At 42.9% G+C, this 20,961-nt stretch overlaps 1 protein-coding gene across 4 annotated transcripts in view; it reads right to left on the minus strand.

The window, feature by feature from the left end:
• camkk1a (calcium/calmodulin-dependent protein kinase kinase 1, alpha a) overlaps positions 1-20,961 on the minus strand; it is a 250,736-nt gene that overhangs the window by 18,358 nt on the left and 211,417 nt on the right. For all 4 annotated transcript variants that reach the window (XM_060848477.1, XM_060848475.1, XM_060848478.1 and 1 more), the window contains 2 exons: positions 19,281-19,409; positions 15,628-15,731 (listed from right to left, as the gene is read on the minus strand). In XM_060848477.1, the coding sequence (XP_060704460.1) occupies positions 15,628-15,731; positions 19,281-19,409 (233 nt within the window). The remainder of the gene's footprint in view (positions 1-15,627; positions 15,732-19,280; positions 19,410-20,961) is intronic.

Consider the following 20,961-nt stretch of genomic DNA (forward strand, 5'->3'; position numbering starts at 1 on the left):
CTCCAGGGAATGCAGTGGGCAGGCCCAAAAGGAGAGATAGGGTCCTTCTCCACCCTTATACCCAAAATCCTCTCCATTGTGCCTGCCACAGCACTCCAATATGTTTGATGCCTATCGCAAGACCAAAGACAATGGGTAAGAGTGCCTGTGCAGACCTTGGACTTCGGACATGTTGAAGATACCATTGGTTTAAATTTTGACAAACGGTCTGGAGCCAGGTGGACCCTGTGGAGAAGCTATAAAGCATGGGTCCTATTGCAAATTGATATCTTCCTTGCATTCTCCCAAATATCCTCCCATGCCTCTGAGGAAACTTCAACACCCAGCTCTCTTTCCCACATCTTGCAGAGTTGATCAGACTCATCTGAGGTGGCACCCCCGCTCCCCCCCCCCCCACCCCCCCCCAATTGGTGATATAAAGTCCTGACAGAGAGTGTACTCTTAGCCCTTAGCATCCACCTCTCTATGTCAGATTTGCAGTGATCAGTCAAAAGTGTGGTCCTTTTTTGAATAAAATCCCTAACTTGAAAAAATCGAAAGAGGTCTCTATTAGGTAACTCGTACTTCCATACTAACTGATCGAAGGACATCATTACATCTCCCTCAAATAAATCACCCATGCAAGACATACCCCTAGCTGCCCAACGCTTAAATGCTGAGTCTATCATTCCCGGTTGAAAACCTGGCATATCCACTAAAAGTGTAAACAAAGATGTTTTGCCAATATTGCCTTACCTCTGCCAAATTGCCGTTTTAACAATATTGATGACTATTGGGTTACGGCAATAACTGTCCTCATCTTGTCCAAAAAACAGCAAACTGGTAAGAGGGCACCTTGCCTGGGAGACTTCGATATCTAGCCATATTGAAAGATGGTCCCCACAAACCCAATCATTCACATAGGTCAAAAGTGAGCTTAATGGCAATTTTTAATGTCTGGAAGGTCTACTCCCCCCAATCTGTGAGGCAACTGCAGTTTGGTTAATTTAATTAGGGGCCGCTTATGATGCCAAATAAAGGGGCTGAACCTGCCGTTCAGTCTCCTGAGTGTTTGTTTATTGAAAATCAGGGGAAGCATCCATATAGGGTATAGCAAACGAGGGAGAATATTCATCTTTATAAGCGCTACCTGACCCAATCATGAGACTGGAAGTGCCTCCCAACTTTGAAGATCTTGTTTAATTTTTCCAAATAATTGAATAAAATTGGCTTTAAACAGCCAATCCAGAACTGGAGTAATGAATATGCCCAAATACACAAAATCCCTCTGTGACCACTTAAATAGGAATCTATGTTCGCCCTCCTTCGTAAGACCACCCATAGGCATAGCCTCTGATTTAGCAAAACTAATCTTATGCCCTGAACAAGCGCCAAACGCATGAATGAATTGTATCAGGCGAGGCACTGAAACTGCTGGATTTGACAAATAAATTAGGACATCGTCTGCATACAACAAAATCTTATGTAATTTTGACCCCACTTCTGGAGCTGATATATTGGGATCCCCATGAATGGCCTCCGCCATTTGGTTCAATCACCAATGTAAAAAGCAATCCCTATATTGACTGCTGATGACATGCTTGAATTACGTTAAGCAGCCTCCTAACATTATTGGAGGATCTACGACCCTTTATAAAGCCCATCTGATCCTCTTTAATAATAGAAGGTAGCACAGTCTCCAGCCTTAACGCAAGAGCCTTAGAGAGGATCTTAAAGTCCACATTTAAGAGCGAGATGGGCCTGTATGAAGCACAGTCTTCCGGATCCTTCCCTTTTTTAAGGATAAGTGAAATATTGGCCTCTCTCAGAGATGGTGGGAGACAATAATGACTGTATGAATCATTAAACATATTCAGCATCGGGCCTGACAGTATACTTATAAATTCCTTATAGAATTCACTGGGAAGTCCATCAGGACCGGGTGCGTTTCCACTCTGAAGCTGCCTCACAGCTTCCTGCACTTCGTGCTCTGATAATGGGGCATTGAGAAAGGACTGTTGTTCGGGAGTCACACCCAGGAGCTTCCGATCTCTAAAAAAGGATTCCGTTTTGGCCTGCCCCTCCTCACAATCCTCAGATTTGTATAACTTAGAGTAGAATCTCTGGAACGCCACATTAATCTGTTTAGAATCACATGTTAGGTTCCCAGACCCTTCCCTAATCGCTGTAATGGTTTGTGGGGCACTTCTCCTTCTGGCAAGGTATGCTAAGTATTTGCCTGGCTTGTCACCATGCTCGTATAACCATTGCTTTGCAAAAGCCAGCTCCTTCTTTGCTGTCTGCATGAGCACGGAATTTAGTGCAGAGCGCAGTGCCATAATCCTCTGTAGTTTGACCGAGGGTCTGTCAAAGTTGGCCCTCTCAGCTGCCTTCAACCGTGCTTCAAGGAGACATTGCTGCTCCCCCTTCTGCCGCTTCCTACTGGTGGAATATGAAATAACTAACCTCCTAACATAGGCTTTGGCAGTTTCCCAGAGCACAGATGAGCTATCAACCGAGCCTATGTTGATGTCTAGGAACGTTCGAAATTCCCTAGAGAAATACTCCACAAACCTAATATCCACGAGGATAAAGTGATCCATTCGCCAGTACCTTGAACCCACTGTAACGTCCTCAGTCTTAACCATAAGGTACACTGGAGCATGATCAGAGATGGTAATATTACCAATCATACAAGATGCCACCAGATCCAGGATTACCGCAGGGGTCAGAAAAAAATCAATCCTTGTGTGACATCTGTGCGGATTGGAGAAAAACGAAAATTCCCTACCTGTAGGGTGGAGACACCTCCAGACGCCCACCAACCCTAATTCCCCACACAGACCCACTAACTGTTTAGTTTGTACAGAGGGTATCGAGGGACCTTTGGGCAATCTGTCTACCGTGGGATCCATGAGACAGTTAAAATCTCCCCCTATAATGATGTGCCGGGACTCGAGAATTATCAATTTAGAAAAAGGATCTACCAAAAATCTAAGTGGATGAGCTGGGGGACAATAAACATTTAAAACACTGTATTCTTCCCCATTTATCAAGGCTTTAAGAATTACAAACCTCCCGGATGTGTCTTTAACACGTTCCAACAATTTAAATGGGAGAATTTTCCTAACCAATATGGCCACTCCCCTACTTCTGGTATTAAATGATGAAAAATAAACTCGGTCAAAGCCATTCTGCTGTAATTCAGATGCTCCTTGTCATCCAAATGTGTCTCCTGCAACAAAGCAATATCCACTTTCTCCTTTCTAAGATTCAAGAGTACCTTCTTCCTTTTAATTGGTGAGTGCCTTCCCTTCATATTCCAGGCACACCATATAATCAAATCATTGGCCATAATTTTCTGCAATCACATTTAAATTCTAGAGAGGAGGAACCCGAACCACAAACTGCCGTCACATGATCCACCAAGTATAAAAACTACATAAACTAAAACCACTACATTTAACAAACCTACAAAATTATTAAAAATAAAAAACAACAAAAACCAAAAAACAGACTAACATATAAAACGCCAACAGCGCTGAGTAGGGGAACTCACCCACTACTCAGAGGTGGCAACTACCCATCCCGAACTGCCCATAAATAGGCATCTAACCATCCCAACCACCTACACTTCTCCCAGCTAGAGCTGCACCGCAAACACAAGCTGAAGAGAATAAACACCCCACAGAATATCAATATGAATTTTTAAAAAATATTTTATATATAAAAAGGGGCAAATAAATGCCTCACCCATCCTTTGGTATATCCTAACTTAGAAACTGAAAATGTACATCTTAACCACTGCCAGACATAGTTTAAACCAAATTATTAACAAGAGGAAAAAAAAGGAAAAATAAAGCTCCAACTGGATTTCCTCCGTTTCTTTTAGAAAGTGATAAACGCATACCCAAACAACACTATTTATACATCCTACAATTGTTCAAATTAGTTTAGTTTGTCCACAAAATCTCTTGCCTTCTCCGATGTGTCAAAGAGATGTATGGATCCATCTAAAGTGATCTGAAGGACCGCCGGATATCTCAGGGAGTACTGAATCCCAAGCTTCCTCAGTCTCCTCGTGACACCGTCGTAAGATTTTTGTTTCTGGGTCACTGCTGCTGAAAAGTCCTGAAAAAACATGATCATAGAGCCCTCGTAAATTAGGGTCTTCGGATCCTTCTCCTGGACTCTGGAAGCCTCCATGACTCTCTCTCCTTATCCCGGTAATGATGGAACCGCACCAGGAGAGGACAAGGACGTTGACCCAGACTGATCTCTGCACTACGACCCGTTGAGTCCTCTCTATCTTCAATCCTCCCATGCCAGCCTCCAAATCAAGGAATTTCAGAAGCCAATCCTCAACAAATTCCGCAGGCCGCTCACCTTCCTTACCCTCAGGCAGACTGATGATCCAAATGTTTTTTCTCCTGCTCCTGTTTTCAAGATCATCCGCTTGCTCACACAAATTACAGACCTGTGTCTTCAGGGCTTGGATCCTATCCTTGGATGAACTGGCATCAGCTTCCACCGCTGTGACCCTGTGCTCCACCTCATTCGTCCTTTTCTCCAGGTCTCCCAGCTGCTGCTCATGCTTCTGCAGCATGAGAGAGACTGGAGCCAGCTTCTCTTCAATCTGTTTCCCAGCATCTCACGAGTCTTCGAAAGCTGGTTCACCAGATCCTGGAGAGTAATCAGCTCCAAGGCTGCTGCAGGCTGAGCTGAAGACACGGCCTCAGAAGCTCCTCCTCCTTTTTTCGGCATCTCTGGACGGCTGGAAATAGAGATAAGTCAATTTTTAGACATTTCTTGGGACTCCACGATCTTCCCAGAGTCCCAAGAAATCCCGATGACCTGGGTTAGGTGGGTTAAAGGACCATTCTGCTCCTGCTGTGATGCGAAGCTCTGCCCATAAATAGATCCCCCCACCTTTATTATTTTAATGAAAAGTTACCAATAAATCGATGAGTTAGGTAAATCATTTTTCAAAGTCACTCTTGATAATTCAAACTCTCTTCAGACACTCATTCCAAAGTAGCATCTTGCTTCTAAACTCGACCTCTCGTCATCTGGGAACTGAACCAAGATTAGACTTGTGAAATAATCCAGGATAATCTAGGACAGGGCAAATCTGCAACACTCTTGAACACGAAGACAAGATACTGGCAATAATGCAACAGCTCACTCTCCCAGGCTGATGAGTGTACAACATTCTGACAACCATTGGAATTCTGGTCCTGTTATTGAGAATGAATGCATCAGTCAGTGTGGGACATCACATCCTCATGACCATGTTAGTTATTTATGATACCTCATGGGTGAATCCAAACCCTGTCAATGCAGGCAGTAATTTGCTTGACCAAGTTGATGACCTGGAGAACAGGGGCAGGAGAATAAATATTCAGATCATTGGTCTGCCGGAGGGTAAGGAAGGTGAGCGGCCGGCGGAATTTATTGAGGACTGGTTGCTGAAATTCCTTAACTTGGAGGCTGGAATGAGGGGCTTTAAGACTGAAAGGGGTCACCAGGCCATGGCATGGAGGTCAGGTCTGAATCAACGTCCTCGTCCTACCTTGGTGCAGTTTCATCTTTATAGAGATAAGGAGAGAATCGTGGAAGCTTCCAAACTCTAGGGGAAGGATCCAAAGGCCCTAGTACACGAGGGCCCTAAGATCATGTTCTTCCAGAACTTCTCAGTGGCAGTGATCCAGAAAAGAAAATCCTATGACAACATCAAAAGATTGATCCAGTACTCGGAGAAATCTGGCGGTGCTTCAGATCACCTTAGATGGATCCGTACATCTCTTTGACAAATCAGAGAAGGCAAGAGACTCTGGACAAAATAACTTAATCTGAACAATTTAGTATGTACAGAATGGCTTTGATTGAGTTATTTGGGTATGTCTTTATTTTCTCTTTTAAAACAATGAGGAAGTCTGGTTGGGGCTTTCTTTTCCTATCTTTTTTATTGGTAATAATCTGGTCTGAACTGTGTTTGGCAGCGGTTGAGATGTGTACATTCAATTTCTAAGTTAAGCTATACCAAAGGATGGGTGGGCTCTGAACTTGCTGTTAAAAATTGCTTTATTCACTTTGCTATTCCATGGTGTATTTTCTTTCTTTGCTGCTTGTGTTTGTGGTGCAGCTCTAGCCAGGAGGAGAGAAAATGGTTGCAATGCCTATTTACGGGCAGTTTATGCCCGTTCAGGTATTTAAATGCCCGGGCCGCGGTATTGGCAGCGAAATGGGAAGTTGAGTTTTCGGATGTGTAGCTGCCCCTTTTGGGCAGGGAATGAGTTCCCCTATTCAGCGCTATTGGCGCTTTATATGTTGGTTTGTTTTTTGTTGTACATAGTCTTTGATAGCTTTGTAGGTTTGTTGATTGTAGTGGTTTTAATTTATGTAGTCTTTATGTTCGATGGATCTTGAGACTCTAAGGCTCAGCAATTTATGTTCAAGTTCCTCCTCTCTGGAATATAAATGTTATTGCAGAAGGTTATGGGTAATGACTTGATTAAATAGTGTACCTGGAACATCAAAGGGAGTCACTCACCAATTAAGAAGAAGGAGGTACTTTCGAGTCTTCGAAAGGAAAAGGTGGATATTGCTTTGTTACAGGAGACACACTTGGATGATACAGAGCATTTGAAACACAGCAGAATGGCTTTGATCAGGTTTACTTTTCAACTTTTAATACCAGAAGTAGGGGAGTGGCTATATTGGTTAGGAGGAATCTCCCATTTAAGTTACTAGAGTGTGTTAAAGACACACATGGGAGGTTTGTTATTTTCAAAGACCTGATAAACGAGGAAGAATATGGTGTTTTAAATGTTTATTGCCCTCTGGCCCATCTCCTCAAATTTCTGGTAGATGCATTCTCTAAATTGATCAGTGTCAAGTCCCAGCATACCATTATAGGCGGAGACTTTAATCGTCTCAGAGATCCCACAGTAGACAGGTTGCCCAAAGGCCCCCTGATACCCTCTGTACACATTAAACAATTAGTGAATCGGGTTGGTGGATGTCTGGAGGTGTCTCCATCCTACAGACAGGGAATTTACATTTTTTTCCAATCCACACAGATGTCACACCAGGATTGATTTTTTTCTGACCCCTGTGGCAACCCTGGACTTAGTGGCTTCTTGTACGATTGGTCATATTACCATCTCCGATCACACTCCAGTGTGCATGTTGGTTATGATTAAGGACGTTACAGTGGGTTTGAAGTACTGGTGAATGGATCCCTTTATCCTCAAGGATAATAAGTTTGTGGAGTACTTCTCGAGGGAATTTCGGGCATTCCTAGATATTAACTTAGGCTTGGTTAGTAGGCCATCCGTTCTCTGGGAAACTGCCAAAGCCTATGCCCAGGCGGTTAGTTATTTCTTACTTTGCCAGTAGGAAGTGGCAGAAGGGTGAGCAGCAACATCTCCTCGAAGCAGAGTTGAAGGCAGCCAAGAAGGCTTAGTTTGACAGGCCCTCATTGGTCAAGCTAGAGGACTACGGCGCTGCGGTCTGCATTGAATTCCGTGCTCATGCAGACAGCAAAGAAGGAGCTTACTTTCGCAAAGCAAAAGTTATATGAGCATGGTGACAAGGTAGGCAAGTACCTAGCATATCTCGCTAGGAAAAGAAGCACCCCTCAAGCCATTACATTGATTAGGGAAGGGTCTGGGAACCTAACATGACTCCAAAAAGATTAATGTGGCATTCCAGAGATTTTACTCTACGTTATATCAATCTGAGGGTTGTGAAGAAGGGTGGGCCAAGGTGGAGTCCTTTTTCAAGGATCTGGAGCTCCCAGGTACGACCCCAAAACAAGAGTCTTTTCTCAATGTCCCTTTTTTAGAGCAAAAAGTACAGGAGGTTGTGAAGCAGCTTCAGAGTGGAAAGGTGCCCAGTCCTGACGGACTTCCCAGCAAATTCTTTAAGGAATTTATAAACATATTGTCAGGCCCGGTGCTCAATATGTTTAATGATTCATACAGTCATGATTGTCTCCTGCCATCTCTGAGAGAGGCCAATATTTCACTTATTCTTAAAAAAGGGAAGGTCACAGGACTGTGCTTTATACAGGCCCATTTCACTCTTAAATGTGGACTTCGAAATCCTCTCTAAGATCTTGCATCAAGGCTGGAGATTGTGTTCCCTTCTATTGTTAAAGAGGGCGAGACGGGCTTCATAAAGGGCCACAGATCCTCCAATAATGTTAGGAGATTGTTTCATGTAATTCAAGCACTCAACAACAGTCAGTACAGGGATTAGTGATTTCTCTAGAAGCAGAGAAGGCATTTTGCCGAGTTGTGTGGCCGTACCTTTTTTATGCTCTGGAGTGGTTTGGCTTGGGCGAAGCCTCTATAAGATGGGTAACAGTTCTCTACAGTGACCCTCTCACTGTGGTCATCACCAATCAGGTACAATCAAGTAATTGTAATAGTTTTAGGGGCAGCTTGCAGGGCTGTTCCCTTTCACCATTCTTTTTTATGTTGGTAATTGAACCATTGGGAATATATCAGCTCCAGAAGTGAGGTCAAAATTACATAAGATTTTGTTATATGCGGACAATATCCAAATTTTTTTTGTCAAATGAAGCAGTTTCGGTGCCTCGCCTGATACAATGCATCAGTGCGTTTGGCACCTTTTTGGGGTACACTTAATTTTGCAAAATCAGAGGCTATGTCTATGGGTGGTCCTGCAAAGGTGCTAGGTCTTGAGGGCGAAACGTGATTCCCATTTAAGTGGTCACAGGGGTGCTTTGTGTATTTGGGCATATTGATCACTCCAGTTTTTGATCGGTTGTTCAAAGCTAATTTTGTTCAATTATTCGATAAAATCAAACAAGACCTTCAAAGAAGGGAGGTGCTTTTAGTCTCATGGTTAGGTCGGATAGCACTCATTAAGATGAATATTCTCCTCTGTTTGTTGTACCCTATACAGATACTCCCCCTGATTTTCGATAAGCAAACATTCAGGAGACTGATCAGCTGGTTCAGCTATTTTATTTGGCATTGTAAGTGGCCCCTTATTAAATTAGCTAAACTGCAATCGCCTCACAGATCGGGGGGTGGAGTGGATCTCCTGGACATTAAAAACTATCAACTAAGTTTGCTTTTATCTTACACAAGTGATTGGGTTTGTGGGGATCCTCTTTCAATATGGTTCGATATCAAAACTTCTCAGGCAGGGTGCCCCCTTACTAACTTGCTGCTTTTGGACAAAATGAGGACAGTGTGGGAATATTGCCATAACCCAATAGTTATCAATACTGTTAAAGCATAGAGGGCAATTCAGCAGAGAGAAAGATTATTTTGACAAAATATCTTCTCTTACACCTTTGGTGAGTATGCCGGGTTTTCAACTGGTGATGATAGATTCAGGAATCAAACATTGGGCAGTTAGGGCTGTGTCTTGTATGGGCGATTTATTTGAGGGAGACACAATGATGTCCTTTGATCAGTTAGCATAGAAATACAAACTATCTAACAGAGACCTCTTTCGTTTTTTTTCCAAGTTAGGGATTTTATTCAAAAAGATGACACTTTTGATTGATCTCTACAAATCCGACATAGGGAGGAGGGTGCTCAGTCCTAGAGTATACTTTCTGTCAGCATTTTATATCATCAGCTGGGAGGGGTGGCCCCTCAGATGAGTTTGATCGGCTTTACAGGGTGTGGGAGAGAGAACTAGCCGTTGAGGTCTCCTCAGAGACATGGGAAGATATTTGGGAAAACGCAAGAAAGATATCAATTTGCACAGGGCCCATGCTTTACAGTTGAAGATTCTCCACAGGGTCCACTTGGCTCCAGATCATTTGTCAAAATTTAAACCGGGGTATCTTCAACATGTCGCAAGTGCAAGGGCACTCTTAGCCATTGTTTCTGGTCCTGTGGTAGGCGTCAAACATACTGGAGTGTTGTGCAGGTGCAGTGGAGGGGGATTTGGGTGTAAGGGTGGAGAAGGACATGGTCTCTCTTCTTCTTGGCCTGCCCAGTGTGTTCCCTGTAGATGCGCATAAGAAAAAAACTTTTCAACATCCTCACTTTCTGCGCAAGAAAGAATAATCTTGTTAGATTGGGTATCCGAAAATCGATCAGGCGTGTCGGGTTGGCAGAAGATTGTTATGGAGCATATCCCCTTGGATTTTCTCACAAGTATGTTAGAGCACAAAGCTGAGAATTTCTATAAGACATGGTGGCCCTTTTTGTACGACCTGAACACAGACTAGACTGCCATAATATAGCTGTAACGATTGTGCATTATCAGTCCAATATCCAGAGAGGGGGATCTGCGAGCGTATGAATATGTGAAAACTAATGCTCTCGATATTTGAGAGTTAGTGTTTTGTTTGGCTGAGCTGAGTTATTATTTATTTAGTTAAGTAGTTAGTTGGGTTTTTTAATATACGTATATTTTTCTATACATATTTATACATTTGTACATGAGGGCAGTTTGGTTTTTTACATTATTTTTGGTGTTCTTTCTTTGTACTGTTTTGAATTGTATTGTTTTGTATTTGTTGTAATACTAAAAAATCTATTTTTCAATAAGAATATATTTTTAAAAAAGACACTTATGTCAGAGTCCTGTTGATCTGATCTGAAGACAGCTTATAAAATGTTAACAAAATCTTTCTGAAAGATGCTCCTTCACTTGGTATTTGGGAGAGATGTTTTCTAATTGATAGAAAGGTCACAGAAGAGTTTGGCCACACTTTGTTTTGGTGCAGTGTTCCAGGATTTTCATTTCTCCTTGCCTCGTGTCACTCTTCCCTAATTTCTTCAAAATGAACTTAATCCTTTGTTTCAAAAAAAGAGCGTGGTATGGCAGTAGGGTTCTCAGTGTTTATGAATGTGGCTTATTCCCAACACAGCAAGATCAATCAACTTGTCATTTCAATTGCAAGGTTAGCAAAAGGCAGCAAATAGGTGAGATTTACACTTTGAAGGAAATGGGATTTTTGGACTACCATGATCCACTCAAATGGAAATACAACATAAATGTGAAACATGAGTAGATTGAGTGAGAGGTAGATTTAAAGCTGACAACAGAAAGGTAGACCAAGTTGGATTCCCTTGTGAAATGCTCAACCCTGCTTCTTACATGCTAAGCACTTGACAAATTTTAGTAGTTGTGAAGGGACATAGAAACTGGAATAGACATTTCAGCAACCTGGCCTTATTTCCTCATTTAATCAGACTGTAACAGTTCTGCACTTCATCACCATTCTCCACTTTGACTAATATTCCTTAGTACCCACTTTTAAATGGATAAGGCCTTTTCTCTCAGTTGTGGATTTCCCCATCAGATAGGTTGGCTGGGGTGGTGGGCTGGGGAAAGGAGGAAATGTTCCCCTGCACAATACAAGTGCAGCTATCTGAGGAATGAGGGAGCCCCTTTTCCTAGCTGAGCAATCTGTTTTCTCCCATTAGACTGATAATAAAAGACAATGTCTTCAATTCCAGTGTCCCTTCTGGACAGGAGTTCTGAAGAAGGGTCACTGGACCCAAAACATGCTGTTTCTCCAGCAATTTATTTTGTTGTAGCAATAAGATAGTGCCCAGTTAATTTGTTTTAGTGAGCTCTGTTGATGACTTAACACATTTGACAATAATCAGGAACAGCTCAGTCTGACACCTCAAAATAGTGACAAGCTCTTCCACATCCACCCAAGAGGGGTGATGAGCTTCAATTAAATTATCTAAATTATCTGAGAGATAGCACATCTGGCCGTGCAACAGTCCCAGAGTACTGCTCTGCAGGTTTTAAGACCATAAGACACAGGAGCAAAATTTAGGCCATTCAGCCGATCAAGTCTGCTCCACCATTCAATCATGGCTGATAAGTTTCTCAACCCTATTCTCCCACTTGCTCCCATATTCCTTAATCCCTTTGACAAACAAGAACCTATCTATCTCCGTCTTAAATATACTCAATGATGTGGCCTTCACAGCCTTCTGTGGCAATGAATTCCACAGATTCACCCTCTCTGGCTGAAGAAGTTTCTCCTTATCTCCAAAAGGTCTTCACATTACTCTAAGGGTGTGCCGTCAGGTCCTAGTCTCTCCTACTAATGGGAACATCTTCCCAATATCCACTCTGCTATGCTAGCACCTTGCCTCTTACATCATAGGCCCTTATCTTACTCAGCAGCCTCCTGTGCGGCACCTTGTCCAAGGCTGTCTTGAAGCCCAGGTAGATAACATCCATTAGCTCTCTTTAGTCTAATCTGCTCATTACTTCCTCAAAGAATTCTAGCAGATTTGTCAGGCGTGACCTCCCCTTGATGAAACCATGCTGACTTTGCCCTATTTTGCCATACACTTCCAAGTATTCAGAAATCGCATTCTTTACAATGGACTCCAAAATCTTACTCATGACTGAGGTTAGACTAATCAGCGTATACATTTTCATCTTTTGTTTACTCCCTTTTTAAACAGGGGTGTCATATTCACAATTTTCCAGTCCTCTGGGACCCTCCCTGACTCTAATCAATTCTGGAAGATCAGCACTAACCCTTCAGCTATCTCCTTTAGAGCTCTGGGAGGTAGTCCATCTGGTCCAGGTGATTTATCCACCTCCAGCACATTCAGTTTTCCTAGCATCTTGTGGTATTGTGGTAGTATAACCTACATCTGGGCCAGAAGCTCTCAAGACATGTTTGAACAGACTGATTAGTCTGTGATTTTTTTTACATCACCCCCACTAATTAATATCACATTGTATGCGATAAAGGATCTTCACCATAGGAAACGGGGCAGGTGGGAGGAATAAGTTAAAGCTGTTTCTCAACCAAAAACTGCCTCCAACTTGCTCATTCGAGCTTGAGTGAGTCTGTAAGGAGGGAGGGAAACATCAGATCAAAGGACATTAGATACAATTTGAAATTGATCATGAACATGCATGCTTGTCATGTAGCTCTGAAACTTTAACTGCTTTAAGCCAAATTTCTGAGGGCAGGATTTTTCATTTTGGTGCCTAAGAGTAGGCATGGTCTGTTGTGATGGAGAAGGTTGATTGGATTGAGTTCCAATCAACTCATTAAGTGGTAACCAATGAACTTCTCGTGAAACATGGTCTCCAAGGCCAACGGTTTCTGGATTTTAGAGACCATCAGTTGGGACCTGGTCTTCATGGAAACTAATGCTGAGCAGGTAGATCTTTTAAAATATAGTAACATTGGTACAGGAGTAGGTCGTTTGGCCCTTATGAGTCTACGCCACTATTCAATTGGTCATGGCCGATCCTCCATCTCATTGCCATATTCCTGCTTTCTCCCCACACTTCTTGATTCCTTGAAACAAAATCTAAAACTTTATCTCCCGCTTGGATACATTCATTGACCTGGCCTCCACAGTCTTCTGTTTTCAAGATTTCAACAGGTTTGCTACCCTTTCAGTGAAGAAACTTTGCCTCATCGTAGTCCTACCCCATATGTTCCCCGACCTAGTCTATCCGACCGGACAAAACAACTGTCCTGCATCTAATCTGTCCAGTCTTGTTAGAATTTTATATGTTTCAATCAGATCCCTTTTCATCTATTTAAAGTCTAATGAATACAGGTCTAGTGGAACCAATCTATTTTCATGGGACATTCCCAGTAAACCTCCTCTGCACTCCCTTATAGCAACTATATGCTTTCTCCATTGGAATACCGGAAGTGTATGCAGTACTCCAGTTGTGGTCTCAGCAAGGTCCTGTATAACTGCAACAAATACAAAAAAGAAATTTCTGGAGAAACTCAGTGGGCCTGGCAGCATTTGTGAAGAGAGTAACAGAGCTAACATTCTGAATCAAGATTTGGAAATGCCGGTGTTAGACTGGGGTGTGCCAAGTTAAAAATCACACAACACCAGGTTATAGTCCAACAGGTTTAATTGGAAGCACACTAGCTTTCGGAGCGATGCTCCTTCATCAGGTGATTGTGACAATCACCTGATTAAGGAGCGCCGCTCCGAAAGCTAGTGTGCTTCCAATTAAACCTGTTGGACTATAACCTGGTGTTGTGTGATTTTTAATTCTGAATCAAGTGATACTTCTACAGAAATTCTTCTCCAGTTCTCCACATCACATTATCTCAGAATTGCCCTGTTCCAATCTTCTTGCAATAAAGGCGAGCACACCACTTGCTTTCCTAATTACCTGCTCCACTTGCTTGTCTACTTTCTGACAGATGTACAGGAACACATAGATCCTTTTGTATATCCACACTTCCCAATATACCGCCATTTAACTCATACTCTTCCTTTCTGTTTTTCATTCTGAAGTGTACAGTTCACATTTAGCCATGTTGTACTGCATTTGCTCACACACTCAGCTAGTCTCAATCACCCTGAAGTCTTCTTGCACCCTCCTCATAATCATGCTTAGTTGTGTGTCATCAGCTTCTTTCAGACTGGAAGTCACAGGGAAAAGGTGTCAGAGATTCTGTTTACAATTGGATGCAGATTAGGACAAATGGAAATCCCTGGCAAGCAGGTCACTCTTCCCTGTCAGGAAGGCAGGTAATTAGACAGATGATGAGATGACACCCATAAGTGACCAAGACTGGCCATTAATTGACCATTTAATAGCCTTAATAGTTGCCAAATGAAAACGGTCCCCAGTGGACCTTCTTGCCCACTGTTTAATTACTGAGATGGTAAGAAGATGGGCGAGTATCACCTCAGGGCCAATTCACCCAATTATTTGCTCTTCTCACCACCCTCACAGCAGAGATAATTGTGCCCCAAGTCTCAGTAACTCAACAGATACATCAAGGAGAGAACGAGGTGGACTCATGAGCTAAGTGCCTACATCCTTACCTCTAAGTATCTGTGAATGGGCACTCTCCTTATATCCTCTCCCCACTAACCATCCTAAGTCACATGTGTGATATCACACACAGTGTCGCACATGATCCTAACTTGTGGCTTCTGTCATACAAGCCTAAATGCTTCCAAACTCCACTCTCCTACCACCAAGATGTCCAATCTTCACCCTCCCTCACAACATTCTGATCCAAAACCTACCCATACAATCTTCCCACGTGGACTTATCAGTTGCTGCAGCCATCACTGATTTTCGTTGCTGAGTATATGAAGGGATATGGAAAAAATGTGGGTAAGCTGAAGTTGGTACAGTTCATCCTTTAACCAAATGAACACTGGAACAGTTTCAAGAAGCCAAATGGCCTTCTCCAGTTCTTAACTTTCATAAAAACATGATAAATACTGTCTTTACCTTATGTGATCTAATCCTTCATTAGATTTAGGATCTACTCCTAGAAATCCAAAGCAGCAAAAGACATCAAAACAGCATTTTTACCAGCAGTGTGCTACTTTTCATCCAGAAGCTTTTGTTTCTGAGGTAACAGGAACCTTTACATGCATATCTGGAGGATAGTGATGATGGAGGCTCCCATCTCTTTCCGTCACACCGCTGACTAGGTATCTCTCCTGCTCTTACTGCTTACAATTGGTGTGTATTAGAAGGATTTACAAGTTGATATTCAACTTGTTTGGCTTCATTATGATGTCTTCCTTTGCTGCCAAGTCCTGGAGTGGGCCTTGCAACCAGAGCTTTTGGCTCAGAGGCAGGGACACTACCCAATGCCCCACAAGACCTTCTCTCGTTTATATTAGTGCTAAGGTTGATATCTAGAAAACTCACATGAGAAGGTTTCCTGGTGCCGACATGGACCTCCCCTCCTTCCTGCTCTGAAACTCAAACGGGTTTCCAAAAGAGCGTTTCCTTAACATGGCCTTCACCAAAATCTAAAAAAGAATGGTAATGCTTCAGTTGCTGTTCTAACAAAGTTAAGTGTGAAACAGTGAAACAGACATTTCTATTTGATAACGGGCTGCCAGTGGCAGGTTACCAACAACCTTGCTCTGGAGTTTAGTAAAGTTACATAAAGTGGAAGAGGCCAGCTTTGTCTCATGACTTTAGATTTCAACCCTTTCAGTAAAAATCTCAAAGTTTGATAGTTCTCCTAGATCTCCCAGCATTAAAGCAAGCAGGGGATTTGATGAAGCCATCAAAAGCTCTCTGGACCACAGTATTCATCTGTGCCACCAAGAACACACCTCAAACATCCATCTTGCTGTAGATGGCTAGAAATCTAGCATGATGTTCATATTTCATGAAATTCCAGGGGGGACAGACATTCCTAGACCTGAGGAGAAACATCACAAATATCACCCAGCTGTTTTCAGGGCTCCTGTTACTGACAGAGGTCTGGACCCTGCGCAAGAAGCCAGGGAATATTCTACAGAACCCAGTGGCCTTGAACCTAACACTGAGGCCCAGGAGTCTGGCTCTGTGTGCACAAAGCACCTCTCCAATGGCTACAGTGCCTTCTGATATTGATTGGTAATGGATAGAGGTGGGAGTGAGGCTCAGGCACCTTTTAGGCCTCACTAGTGCCACAGTGAAAACTGGACTTAGCAAATGTGAGTTTCTGGGGAGTCTAAGGCTGTTCTTGCTAGGTGTTTATTAGACAAACTGAAAAATGTTGACACCTGGAGATGTTAACCCTAAGTCCATCAAGGGCAGCTACTGGGGATGGTGAGGAGAGAACATTTGCAGCTTTATACTCGAAAATGTGGAGTGAGGGAGTGTGCACCCTTAACTACAGTAACTACACGATGGATGACTAGCTCATCTCACCAGGCCTCTGCAGAGCAGAAAGAGAAAGACATCCTCAGATATCTCCTTTTGGACAATGACCCCACCAGAGGTCTAAAAATGTGCATTTGACCTGCCTCCTTGTCTGAGGCAGAATTATAGGTTGCTCATTGAAATGAGGAGTAGGTAAAGTCTTACAAATCCAAACTAGAAGGAGCAAGTTCAGAGAAGGCCCAAAATATAACCTAATTCTATCTTTTAATGTAAAATTTGTTCTCACTCTCCAATAGTTGACTTTGCTAATCATGTTTGGAAATAGTTTTACTGATACTTGAGCCCAAGATAGAAGCGACTTGGATGGGCAGGAACTGGAAGGGTTCAGGTCAGACTCCTGTTCCATAACCTGCTCGAGCTTCACTTCATCAAAATGGATGGAGTGTAACACCTTGAGAAATGTATTACCAGCATTGCACCCGATCATCTCCTACTCCTGTTGGGCTGCGGAGGTGGTGGGGTTAAAATCAGGATTCTAACTCTGGAATCTATCACTCCAGGGTATGTTTTATAATGTAGGGGCAGTGCGTGGTTAGGATTCCCTCTCCAGCAAGGCATCACTCCTACCCAATGCTTTGAATTCTGCCCATTGCTCTGGAGCAAGTGATGGCCAGCCTGTTCCATTCAGGATTACTCACATACAAGAGGAACCTTACTGGTGCCTGGTTGTATGATCCTGACCATGGTGGCACAGTTGGATATCTAAAGGGGCTGAAGAGTGGTGAGGATCAGGAAGACCAGCAGAGGCCAAAGCTGAGTTTAGAGTTGCTCACTGGAAATAAGGGAGTGGTATACAGATAGTGATTTAAAGTCTGGTTGAAGATTTGTAGCTCGGGTATCCGTTGTTGTGGTTCTGCTCGCCGAGCTGGAAGTTTTTGCTGCAAACGTTTCGTTCCCTGGCTAGGGAACATCATCAGTGCTGTTGGAGCCTCGTGTGAAGCGCTGCTTTGATGTTTCTTCCAGTATTTATATTGGTTTGTTCTTGCCGCTTCCGGGTGTCAGTTTCAGCTGCAGTGATTTGTATGTGGGGTCCAGGTCGATGTGTCTGTTGATGGATGTTCTTGCCGTTTCCGGGTGTCAGTTTCAGCTGTAGTGGTTTGCATATGGTGTCCAGGTCAATGTGTCTGTTAATGGAGTTTGTGGATGAATGCCATGCTTCTAGGAATTCTCTGGCTGTTCTCTGTCTGGCTTGTCCTATGATAGTGGTGTTTTCCCAGTCAAATTCATGTTGCTGGTTATCTGAGTGTATGGCTACTAGAGATAGCTGGTCGTGTCGTTTTGTGGCTAGCTGATGTTCATGGATGCGGATTGTTAGCTGTCTTCCTGTTTGTCCTATATAGTGTTTTGTGCAGTCCTTGCATGGTATTTTGTAAACTATGTTAGTTTGGCTCATGCTGGGTATTGGGTCCTTTGTTCTAGTGAGTTGTTGTCTGAGCGTGGATGTTGGCTTGTGTGCTGTTATGAGTCCTAAGGGTCGCAGTAGTCTGGCTGTCAGTTCTGAGACGCTCCTGACGTATGGTAGAGTGGCTAGTCCTTTTGGTTGTGGCATGTCCTCGTTCCATGGTCTATCTCTTAGGCATCTGGTGATAAAGTTGCGTGGGTATCCGTTTTTGGCGAATACCTTGTATAGATGTTCCTCTTCCTCTTTTCGCAGTTCTGGTGTACTGCAGTGTGTTGTGGCCCTTTTGAATAGTGTCCTGATGCAGCTTCGTTTGTGTGTGTTGGGGTGGTTACTTTCATAGTTTAAGACTTGGTCTGTGTGTGTTGGTTTCCTGTGTACCCTTGTGGTGAATTCTCCGTTGGGTGTTCTCTCTACTAACACGTCTAGGAATGGGAGTTGGCTATCCTTTTCCTCTTCTCGTGTGAATCGGATTCCTGTGAGTGTGGCGTTGATGATTCGGTGTGTTTTTTCTATATCTGTGTTTTTGATGATTACAAAGGTGTCATCCACATATCTGATCCAGAGTTTGGGTTGGATTTGTGGTATGGCTGTATGTTCTAACCTTTGCATAACTGCCTCTGCTATGAGTCCCGAGATTGGTGATCCCATGGGTGTTCCGTTGATTTGTTCGTATATCTGATTGTTGAATGTAAAGTGTGTGGTGTGTATAGTGAGATTTTGCTAAGCAAACCAAGGGCCATTACCACAATTTCCAGGGAAACATGGCCACTTTCTACATGATGATACTGAGTTAAGTGCAATCACTAAGTTAGCTGCTGGGGACCTAATCCCCACCATCCCACACAACACAGGACATGCAGGGATAGAGGGTGGGCTGGAACTACTGGTGGCTGCTGATGGTGAAGGGAGAGATACTTGGGCCAGGGTGAAGAGATAACAGTTAGGGTCTAACTGGTGTGATGGGCCTCATTCTTTGCTGTAGATGGCAACCAGGGGAAGTGTTATCAGACACTGGTGACAGTAACACAGTACTACAACAATCCAGTCCCAATTGCTTTCCCACAATGCATTTCAGTACATCTCCTCAAGTAAGCAAGCAAAGCCTTGTTCCACTGAAATGTGAAACCCTCTGTTAATGAGTATAACTGCAAGAATGAAGCGAATGAACACTGACAACCTGCACCAATAAGGCACATTAATCTTTCTATGTTCTTGTATTAAAAGTGGAAGGCTTTCTTACCACAGTTGAGAGGCTGGAAATTAACTTGACAGAATTCATCACCTCCTCTTCAGTCACTTCAACCATACTGCAATGTTCCTCCTCCAGTGGAAGAGGATCGGTCCCATTCTTTGTTACCCATTGATGCAGCTGCATAATAAACCACAGAATAACAGATAACCTTCTTACATTTAGTCTTTCAAAGAGCCACAATTATCGAGGTTAGATTTTCATTTGAGATTTATTTAATTAACTGCATTTAAATTTGTCCAACTGCTGTATGGAATTTTGGACTCATCTGTCTGGATGGGTGGCTCAAAGGTTAGCACTGCTGCCTCACTGTACCAGGGGCCTGGGTTTGATTCCAGCCTTGGGTGACTGCCTGCATGGAGTTTGGATGTTCTCCCTGTATCTGAGTGGGTTCCCACCAGGTGCTCCAGCTTCCTCCCACAGGACAAAAATGGGCAATTTAGCAGCAATGTGGCGGCTGGGTGAATTACCACGATAAACACATTGTTATGGGGTAAGTCTGGGTGGGATGTCCTTTAGAGAGTTGATGCAGATTTGATAGGCCAAATGGCCTCTATCTGCATTGTATTAGTCCAGGCTATAGATTACAGTCTCACAACAGTGCCACTATGCTTGTGTTATGACACGGGGTAAACTCTCCTCCTTAATTTAAAACCAACAACACAGAAAAGATTTATCCCGTGTAGTAATCTGTGAACGTTCCAGAGACCAAGAACTATTTAAAGTAAAAATTAACTTTATTTCTTAAAGTATAACAGAGAATAATTAACTAACAACCATTTACATCTCCTATCTAACCTATCTTTTACCTTCCCTTCTATAAAACTAGTCCAATAAAACTCCCGATTACGATTTACAAAACAACACTTCTTATTTCAAAACCAGGCAGCTTTCAATTTTCTCTACATTCCTGTTGTCTTTTCTTCTTCTTGGGGATTCTGCTTCACAGGTTACTAAATGATAAAGGTACCATTTAAGGGAGCTATTTTTTCAGACAGTCTTCAAGTGCTGGTAGCTTGGCTGTTCTCCTCTCTACTGTTCAATTTTCCCCTGGTTTTATACCGCCCCAAAGCATCGGATTGTGTCATTGGCTTTTAAGATTGTCAATATACTCAATTCAAACTGGGTTTTGGCATTTTTCAGGGTATAATTTAAACTGATTGGCCTAATTCAAATCTGTTTTGTCATTTCCAGGCAATCAGCTACCCTAGCTACCCCAGCAGCTGGAGCACATGTTACATTGTAACTCTTTTCAGAACACTTGGTGCTATCAGGTAGTTTTTGCTAGCTTTTAACTCTCTTAAAGGTACAGTACAACCACATCTTCATAAACTGGCGTACCACTGCTCATGGTGAGGGGGATTATAACTACAGTAGGTTCTGACTGCACCGAACTTGGACACGTGAAATATCATCAAGCATTGTGAAATAAGGCCAGAGCAGTTTTAACTCCAGAGTCCCACCTGGTCCTGGTATGTTGATATTAGCTCCTCACAGGAGCTGCCTACTGTTTTTATACTCATTCAGGGATATAGGAATTATTTATTTCCAATTTCTATCTGCCCTGGAGGTGGTGGTGTTGAGCTGCCTTCTTGAACTTCAGTCCCTGAAGTGAAAGGGTACTGAGAAGAATTTGACCCGTGACAGTGGAGGAATGGCAAAATCATTTTAA

The sequence above is a fragment of the Hemiscyllium ocellatum genome, chromosome 31, assembly GCF_020745735.1.
Source record: "Hemiscyllium ocellatum isolate sHemOce1 chromosome 31, sHemOce1.pat.X.cur, whole genome shotgun sequence".
Classification (NCBI taxonomy): domain Eukaryota; kingdom Metazoa; phylum Chordata; class Chondrichthyes; order Orectolobiformes; family Hemiscylliidae; genus Hemiscyllium; species Hemiscyllium ocellatum.